The sequence below is a fragment of the Arachis stenosperma genome, chromosome 6 (genome assembly GCF_014773155.1).
Source record: "Arachis stenosperma cultivar V10309 chromosome 6, arast.V10309.gnm1.PFL2, whole genome shotgun sequence".
NCBI lineage: Eukaryota > Viridiplantae > Streptophyta > Magnoliopsida > Fabales > Fabaceae > Arachis > Arachis stenosperma.
The window spans coordinates 93,307,135-93,317,265 of NC_080382.1; the positions used below are offsets into that span (position 1 = coordinate 93,307,135).

Consider the following 10,131-nt stretch of genomic DNA (forward strand, 5'->3'; position numbering starts at 1 on the left):
TTGGAGTTAACATAGAGGGAGACATCCTCATTGATGAGGACAAGCCGATCACTAAGAAAAGAATAGAGCAAACAAGAGATCCCACTCATCATGAAATCCCTAAGATGCCTCAAGTGATGCACTTTCCTCCTCAAAACTATTGGGAGCAAATCAACACCTCCCTAGGAGAATTGAGTTCTAACATGGGATAACTAAGGGTGGAGCACCAAGAACATTCCATCCTCCTCCATAAAATTAGAGAAGATCAAAGAATCATGAGAGAGGAGCAACAAAGGCAAGGAAGAGACATTGAGGAGCTCAAGCGCTCCATAAGATCTTCAAGAGGAAGAACAAGCAGCCATCACTAAGGTGGACCCGTTCTTTAATCTCCTTGTTCTTTATTTTTCTGTTTTTCGAATTTTCATGCTTATGTTTATCTATGTTTGTGTCTTATGATCATTAGTGCCTTAGTGTCTGTGCCTTAAAGTTATGAATGTCCTATGAATCCATCACCTTTCTTAAATGAAAAATGTTCTTAATTGAAAAAGAGAGGAATTGCATGAATTTTAAATTTTATAACAGATTAATTATTTTGATGTGGTGGCAATACTTTGACTTCTGAATGTATGCTTGAACAGTGCATATGTCTTTTGAATTTGTTGTTCATGAATGTTGGCTCTTGAAAGAATGATGAAAAAGGAGACATGTTACTGAGGATCTGAAAAATCATATAAATAATTCTTGAAGCAAGAAAAAGCAGTGAATACAAATATATATATATATATATATATAATAAAGTCATGATCCAAGGCAAAAAGAGTGTGCTTAAGAAGCCTGGACACCTCTAATTGGGGACTCTAGCAAAGCTGAGTCATAATCTGAAAAGGTTCACCCAGTTATGTGTCTGTGGCATGTATGTATCCGGTGGTAATACTGGAAGACAGAGTGCTTTGGGCCACGGCCGAGACTCATAAAGTAGCTGTGTTCAAGAATCATCATACTTAACTAGGAGAATCAATAACACTATCTGAATTCTGAATTCCTATAGAAGCCAATCATTCTGAATTTCAAAGGATAAAGTGAGATGCCAAAACTGTTCAGAGGCAAAAAGCTGAAAGCCCCAATCATCTAATTAATACTGATCTTCATAGATATTTTTGGAATTCATTGCATATTCTCTTCTTTTATCATATTTGATTTTCAGTTGCTTGGGGACAAGCAACAATTTAAGTTTGGTGTTGTGATGAGCGGATAATTTATACGCTTTTTGGCATTGTTTTTAGTATGTTTTAGTTAGTTTTTATTATATTTTTATTAGTTTTTAGTTAAAATTCACTTTTCTGGACTTTACTATGAGTTTGTGTGTTTTTATGTGATTTCAGGTATTTTCTGGCAGAAATTGAGGGACCTGAGCAAAAATCTGATTCAGAGGCTGAAAAGGACTACATATGCTATTGGATTCTGACCTCCCTGCACTCGAAATAGATTTTCTGGAGCTACAGAAGCCCAAATGGCGCGCTCTCAATTGCGTTAGAAAGTAGACATTCTGGGCTTTCCATCAATATATAATAGTTCATACTTTGCCCGAGATTTGATGGCCCAAACCGGCGTTCCAAATCAGCTCAAAACTGCCCGGCGTTAAACGTCGGAACTGGCACAAGAATGGGAGTTAAACGCCCAGAATGGCACAAAAGCTGGCGTTTAACTCCAAGAAAAGTCTCTACACATGAAAGCTTCAATGCTCAGCCCAAGCACACACCAAGTGGGCCCGGAAGTGGATTTTTATGTCATTTACTCATCTTTGTAAACTCTAAGCTACTAGTTATCTACAAATAGGACCTTTTGCTATTGTATTTTCATCTTTGGATCTTTGAATCTTTTGATCACTTTAGATCTGAGGATCATCTTTGGACGTCTAGTTCTTAGATTATGGGGGCTGGTCTCTCGGCCATGCCTAGACCTTGTTCTTATGTATTTTCAACGGTGGAGTTTCTACACACCATAGATTTAGGTGTGGAGCTCTGCTGTACCTCGAGTATCAATGCAATTACTATTGTTCTTCTATTCAATTCAGCTTATTCTTGTTCTAAGATATCACTTGTTCTTCAACTTGATGAATGTGATGATCCGTGACACTCATCATCATTCTCACTTATGAACATGTGCCTGACAACCACCTCCGTTCTACCTTAGATTGAGTGGATATGTCTTGGATCCCTTAATCGGAATCTTCGTGGGTATAAGCTAGAATTGATGGTGGCATTCAAAAGAATCTGGAAGGTCTAAACCTTGTCTGTGGTATTCTGAGTAGGATTCAAGGATTGAATGACTGTGACGAGCTTCAAACTTGCGATTGTGGGGCGTTAGTGACAGATGCAAAAGAATCAATAGATTCTATTCCGACACGATCGAGAACTGACAGCTGAATAGCCGTGCTGTGACAGAGCACGTTGAACATTTTCACTGAGAGGATGGGAGGTAGCCATTGACAACGGTGAAACCCTACATACAGCTTGCCATGGAAATGAGTAAGAAGGATTGGATGAAGACAGTAGGAAAGCAGAGAGATGGAAGGGACAGAGCATCTCCATATGCTTATCTGAAATTCTCACCAATGAATTACGTAAGTATCTCTATCTTTACTTTATGTTTTAATCATTAATCCTCCATAACCATTTGAATCTGCCTGACTGAGATTTACAAGATGACGATATCTTGCTTCATACCAACAATCTCCGTGGGATCGACCCTTACTCGCGTAAGGTTTATTACTTGGACGACCCAGTGCACTTGCTGGTTAGTTGTGCAAAGTTGTGATAAAGAGTTGAGATTGCAATTGAGCGTACCATGTTGATGGCGCCATTGATGATCACAATTTTGTGCACCACTGGGATTTACATAGAAGGAGACATCCTCATTGAAGAGGACAAGCCCATTACTAAGAAAAGGATGGAGCAAACAAGAGAGCTCATTCATGGATCTCAACAAGAGCATGAGGAAGATCCTCATCAAGAAATCCCTGAGATGCCTCAAGGGATGTAATTTCCTCCACACAACTATTGGGAATAACTCAACACCTCCTTAGAAGGCTTGATTTACAACATGGACCAACTAAGGGTGGAGCACCAAGAGCACTCCATCATTCTCCATGAGATTAGAGAAGATCAAAGAGCTATGAAGGAGGAGCAACATAGGCAAGGAAGAGACATAGAGGAGCTTAGGCATTCCATTGGTTTTTCAAGAGGAAGACGCCACCCTCACTAAGGTGGACTCATTTCTTAATCTCCATGTCTATCTATTTTTTTTTTCGATTTTTATGCTTATTGTGTCATCTATGTTTGTGTCTTCATTACATGATCATTAGTGTCAAGTGTCTATGTCTTAAAGCTATGAATAATTCCATGAATCCTTCACCTCTCTTAAATGAAAAATGTGCTTAATTACAAAAGAACAAGAAGTACTTGGATTTCAAATTTTATCTTGAAATTAGTTTAATTATTTTGATGTGGTGGCAATACTTTTTGTTTTCTGAATGAATGCTTGAACAGTGCATATTTTTTATAGTGAAATTTATGAATGTTAAAATTATTGGCTCTTGAAAGAATGATGAACAAAGAGAAATGTTATTGATAATCTGAAAAATCATGAAATTTATTCTTGAAGCAAGAAAAAGCAGTGAATAACAAAGCCTGCGAAAAAAAAGAGAAAAGAAAAAAAATAGCAAAAAAAAAGAAAGAAAAAGAAAAAGCAAGCAGAAAAAGCCAATATCAATGGATAGGAGGGCCCAAGAAAATAAAATCCAGGCCTAAGCGGCTAAATCAAGCTGTCCCTAACCATGTGCTTGTGGCATGAAGGTCCAAGTGAAAAGCTTGAGACTGAATAATTAAAGTCATGATTCAAAGCAAAAAGAGTGTGCTTAAGAACTCTGGACACCTCTAACTGGGAACTTTAGCAAAGCTGAGTCACAATCTGAAAAGGTTCACCCAGTTATGTGTCTGTGGCATTTATGTATCCGGTGGTAATACTAGAAAACAAAGTGCTTAGGGCCACGGCCAAGACTCATAAAGTAACTGTGTTCAAGAATCAACACACTGAACTAGGAGAATCAATAACACTATCCAAAATTCTGAGGTCCTATAGATGCCAATCCTTATGAATTTCAAAGGATAAAGTGAGATGCCAAAACTGTTCAGAAGCAAAAAGCTACTAGCCCCACTCATCTAATTGGGACTAAGTTTCAGTGATATTGTGAGATTCATTGTATATTCTCTTCTTTTTATCCTATTTGATCTTTAGTTGCTTGGGGACAAGCAACAATTTAAGTTTGGTGTTGTGATGAGCGGATAATTTATACGCTTTTTGGCATTATTTTTATATAGTTTTTAGTATGTTTTATTCACTTTTTAGTATATTTTTATTATTTTTTAAGCAAAATTCACATTTCTGGACTTTACTATGATTTTGTGTGTTTTTCTGTGATTTCAGGTATACTCTGGCTGAAATTGAGGGACCTGAGCAAAAATCTGATTCAGAGGCTGACAAAGGACTGCTTATGCTGTTGGATTTGGACCTCCCTGCACTCGAAATGAAATTTTTGATGCTACAGAAGTCCAAATCATGCGCTCTCAATTGAGTTGGAAAGTAGACATCCAGGGCTTTCCAAAAATATATAATAGTCCATACTTTGCCCGAGTTTAGACGATACAAACTAGCGTGTAATGCCAGCTTTCTGCCATATTCTGGCGTTAAACACCAGAAACAAGTTGCAAAGCAGAGTCAAACGCCAGAAATAAGTTACAAACTAGCGTTCAACTCCAAGGAAGACCTCTACACGTGAAAGCTTCAATTCTCAGCCCAAGCACACACCAAGTGGGCTTGGAAGTGGATTTCTGCATCATTTACTCATTTCTGTAACCCTAGTGACTAGTCTAGTATAAATAGGACTTTTTACTATTGTATTTTCATCTTGGTATCTATCTTTGATCAGTTTATGTGATCTTAGACATTGGGGGCTGGCCTCACAGCCATGCCTGGACCTTTATCACTTATGTATTTTCAACGGTGGAGTTTCTACACACCATAGATTAAGCGTGTAGAGCTCTGCTGTTCCTCGAGTATTAATGCAATTACTACTGTTTTCTATTCAATTCATGCTTATTCTTATTCTAAGATATTCATTCGCACTTCAACCTGATGAATGTGATGATCCGTGACACTCATCACCATTCTCACTTATGAACGCGTGCCTGACAAACACTTCTGTTCTACCTGCGAAAGCTAGAGTGTGTATCTCTTGGATTCCTGATCCACGACGCATGGTTGCCTCTCTTGACAACAGAGCCTTCCATTCAGTGAAATCAGAGTCTTCGTGGTATAGGCTAAAATCCATTGGCAGCATTCTTGAGATCCGGAAAGTCTAAACCTTGTCTGTGGTATTCCGAGTAGGATCTGGGATGGGATGACTGTAACGAGCTTCAAACTCGCGACTGTAGGGCGTGATGACAGACGCAAAAGGATAGTAAATCCTATTCCTACACGATCGAGAACCAACAGCTGATTGGCCATGCAGGAAACTGTAGAGGACCATTTTCACTGAGAGGACGGGAAGTAGCCATTGACAACGGTGACACCCAACATACAGCTTGCCATGGAAAGGAGTATGAAGGATTGGATGAAGGCAGTAGGAAAGCGGAGATTCAAGAGGGATAAAGCATCTCCATACACTTATCTGAAATTCCCACCAATGATTTACATAAGTATCTCTATCTTTATTTTACGTTTTATTTATCTTTTAATTATTAAAACTCCATAACCATTTGAATCCGCTTGACTGAGATTTACAAGGTGACCATAGCTTGCTTCAAGCTGACAATCTCCGTGGGATCGACCCTTATTCACGTAAGGTTTATTATTTGGACGACCCAGTGCATTTGCTGGTTAGTTGTGCGAAGTTATGAAAAAGAGTGATATTACAATTGTGCGTACCAAGTTGTTGGCACCATTGAGATCACAATTTCGTGCACCATTCATCTAAATCTAAGATCACGAAATCTGCCAGAAATACGAACTTTTCCACCTTAACTAGGAGATTCTCTACCACTCCATTGGGTTTGATAAGTGACCTATCGGCTAGTTAAAGAGGCATTCTTGTGGGCTTCACCTCTTCTATGGACAGCCTTCTCATCATGGAGAGTGGCATTAAATTGATGCTTGAGTCTAGGTCACACAAGGCTTTATCAATTGGCATGTTGCCAATGATTCATGGTAGAAATAAACTTCTAGGATCCTTGAGTTTTGGCGGTAGTCCTTTCTGAATCACAGCACTACACTCTTGAGTCAGGATCACAGTTTCTTTTTCATTCCATCTTCTCTTTTTGTTGATTAGCTCCTTGAGGAATTTGGAAAACAAAGGCATTTGCTCCAATGCTTCAGCAAGTGGAAGATTGATTTCTAGCTTCTTGAAAACCTCTAGAAACTTGAAAAGTTGTTGGTCTTTGAGCTCTCTTTGCAATCTTTGAGGGTATGGCAGAGGAGGCGTGTATGGCTTCACCACCTTCTTATCTAATTGTGATTGCTCTTCCTTGACTTGTTTTCCTTTCTTTGAAGCTTGTGGTTCATCCTCTTTCTTCTTGGAATGCTCTTGATCCTTCTCTTCAACTTCCTCTTCTTTCTTGCTGTTAGCCTTTTCATTCTCCAATGTCCTTCTACTCCTGAGTTGAATTGATTTATATTCTTCCTTGGGGTTGGGAATGGTGTCACTTGGTAGTGAATTGGTTGGTCTTTCAGCAGCTGTTTGCTTGGACAATTGTCCAATTTGTCTTTCCATATTCCTTAGTGAAGCTTCATGGTTCTTGTTGGCCAATTCTTGATGCTTTATCATTTTCTCCATCATCATCTCTAGATTAGAGATTCTTTGAGATTCTTGGGGTGGTTGTGGTTGAGTGTGGAATGTAGATGGTGGATGATAGTTAATTTGGTTAGTTGATGGGTTATTTGGTGGATAATAGGTGGGTGTAGGGTGATTATTTTGTGGTTTTCTGTATTGATTTTGGTTAGTCTTTTGATGGTTTTGATGGTTTGTGTTTCGGGAGTTATTTTGGTTGGAGTTTCTTTGCCATGAATTTTGGTTCTCTCCCCACTTCAGATTGGAGTGGTTCCTTCAAGAAGAGTTATAAGTGTCTCCATGGAAATCATTCTGTCCAGCACCTTGGTTTTGCATGTATTGAACCTGTTCAGGCTACTGCTCTTCATAGCTCTCTTCTTGTTGTCCCCACACCACTGGTGGTTGATTGGTTGTGCTCACTGTTGCAAGTTGTAGTCCATCCATCCTCTTTGACATTATTTTAATTTGTTGTTAGAGTTGCTGATGCATAATCTTGTTTTGAGCCAAGATTGTGTCAACTCCTTCAAGCTCAAATACACCTTTCTTAGGGGCTGTTTGTCTTTCAGGGGAGTAGAAATACTCATTGTTGGCTACTATTTCTATGAGATCATGTGCCTCTTGAGCAGTCTTCATCATCTGCAATGATCCTCCTGACGAACAATCTAAGGCTTTTCTTGAGCTCATGGATAAGCCCTCATAGAAATTTTGTAGCTCAACCCATTCACTGAATATTCCTTCTGGGCATCTTCTAATCAAAGATTTATACCTCTCCCAAGCTTCATACAATGATTCTCCCTCTAGCTGTCTGAAGGTTTGCACATCAGTTTTCAATTTAATGACTCTTTGAGGGGGTAGAATTTGGCTAGGAATTTACTAACCAAATCATCCCAGTTGGTGATGCTCTCTTTAGGGAAGGTTTCTAACCAATGTGTGGCTTTGTCTCTTAGTGAGAATGGGAATAACAAAATCTTATAGATGTCAGGATGGACTCCATTGGTTTTAACAGTGTCACAAATTCTCAAAAACACATAGAGATGTTGGTTTGGATCTTCAGCAGGGCTTCCTCCATATTGATAATTATTCTGGACCAGGGTGATAAGTTGAGGCTTGAGTTCGAAGTTATTAGCATGGACATTGGGAGTTAAGATACTACTCCCACAGTTTCTTGGGTTGGGTATTGTGTAAGAGGCTAAAACTCTCCTTTGAGGCTGGCCATTGTTGTTAGCCACACCCTCTCATGGGTTAGGAAGATTACCCTCCATCTCTTGGTTTTCCTCTTCTGATTCCTCTTCTCCAATCACTCCTTTCCCTTTTGCTTCTCTTCTCAATCTCAAGAATGTTCTCTCTGGTTCAGAATCAAAGGAGGTGGATGCACCTCTTCTTCCTCCTGGCATATAACACAAACAAACCAACACAAACAGAGCACTCTGTTGCTAGAGTGAGGTTATGGTTAGTAGAAACCAAATCACAAACAGTTAGTGTGCTTAACAAAAACAAAGAAAAATGCTTAATCTAGATTATCACCTACTTAATCATTATCGATCTTAATCAATCCCCAGTAACAACGCCAAAAACTTGATGAGGGAAAAACGATTCCACACAAACTAACCGACAAGTGCACCAGGTCGCATCAAGTTGTAAAACTCACCGGAGTGAGGTCGATCCCACAGGGATTGATTGATCAAGAAATTTTAATTGGGTGATGAATTTTGTCAAGCTAACAAGTAATGATTTGAGTTATTTGTGATTGACAGAAGGTAAATTTTTGGAAATTGAAATGCTGGAAGTAAAATAGCAGAAACTTAAATGGCAAGAAAGGTAAATTGCTGAAACTTAAAGTGCAAGAAATTTAAAGAGCTGAATCTTAAATTGTAGGAAATGTAAATAACTGAATCTTAAAGTGCAAGGAATTAAAATTTTAGAATCTTAATTGCAAGGGAAATTAAATTGCATGAATATTAAAAGGAATTGGGTACTGGGATTTAGAATAGAACTGAACAATTGTAAATTGAAGCAAGTGCAGAGAAATCAAAGTGAGAGAAATTCAAAGAAAGTGATTCATCAGGAATTGGAGATATCATAATCCATCATAAATCAATTGGGTCTCAACTCCTTTCTCAATCATATGCATAGATCTATGGCGGATTGAAATTGATTGGATCCCAATTTCTTGGCAATCCAATCCCTCTAATCACAATCAATCTTGCCAATTCCTTGATCTAATTGTCATGAGAAGAGGTTAAGTGCATTTCTTTCATCCATAAGCCACACTAATTCTCAAGATCTCAATTTCTCTCAAATAGTGTTGATCAAGAGAATAGTAAAAGATAGAGCTCTAATTCTAATGCAAGTGATTCCACTTCTGAGGCTCACACAAGCATTCAATTGAATTAAACCCCCTTCCAGAGTGATTAATTCACAATCAAAACAAAAGATACCTAATAGCTACATAAATGAATAGAGAAGAAGAAAATTTTTATTGATTCATTGGAATTACAATAGAGCTCCTCCCCCTAATGAAATTATGGTTTAGTTCATCATTGCTCTAGCACAAAACAGAAAAGAAAAATTGCAAAAAATGAAGAACATGAAGAAATTAAAGATCAGATCTAAACTCTCAAACTCTACAGGACTCTTAAAAAGAAGAACTAAAAGGAAAAGGTCCCAAAGGAAAAAAAATCAAAAGGTAAAAAGACCGTCCTAATGAAATCAAATTCTCCTCTATTTATATACTTTCCAATTCAGTCATCAAGTCCTTGGAGTGGGCTTTCTGGCCTTAGATGAAGTGGATCAGAAAAGGGTACTTTCATGCAGTAATAAGGAGAACGTAGCATTCTCAAAGAGAGCATAGCCCTCATTCAGCGACGCGTACACATCCTCTGTGCATGCATGACGGAGGCAAAAATTGACCGATTAAGAATTTAATAGAATAAATACGTTGCAAGTACAGTTCTTAACTAGTGAAAATCCACTTATCAATTTAAAAGGGTTGCCACAAAGTTAGAATAAAAATACTGGGAGTATGAATCCCAAGTCGTCTTCCAACGAGTTGACAAAAAAGTGCAGCTTATTGGTTAGAGGTTTTCCAAGAAATTTTGAGTTTGAGAAACAGGAAAATAAATAAGAGAATTTATATAATTTAAATAAAGATCTTGACTAGGAGAAGATTAATTGGAAGTTCTATCCTTGTTGGATTTTTCTCAAGATCAATTGATAATTGGTAGTTGTTTTAACTTAGTTATCCTTTACTGAATAAAGGAAGGTCAAGT

The 10,131-nt window shown here is 38.2% G+C and overlaps 1 protein-coding gene across 1 annotated transcript; it reads right to left on the reverse strand.

The window, feature by feature from the left end:
- Positions 1–6,238: 6,238 nt before the first annotated feature.
- On the reverse strand, positions 6,239–6,874 carry LOC130934286 (uncharacterized). The gene has a single exon (XM_057863873.1). It carries the CDS (start codon positions 6,872–6,874, stop codon positions 6,239–6,241), a length of 636 nt encoding a protein of 211 aa, XP_057719856.1.
- Positions 6,875–10,131: the final 3,257 nt, after the last annotated feature.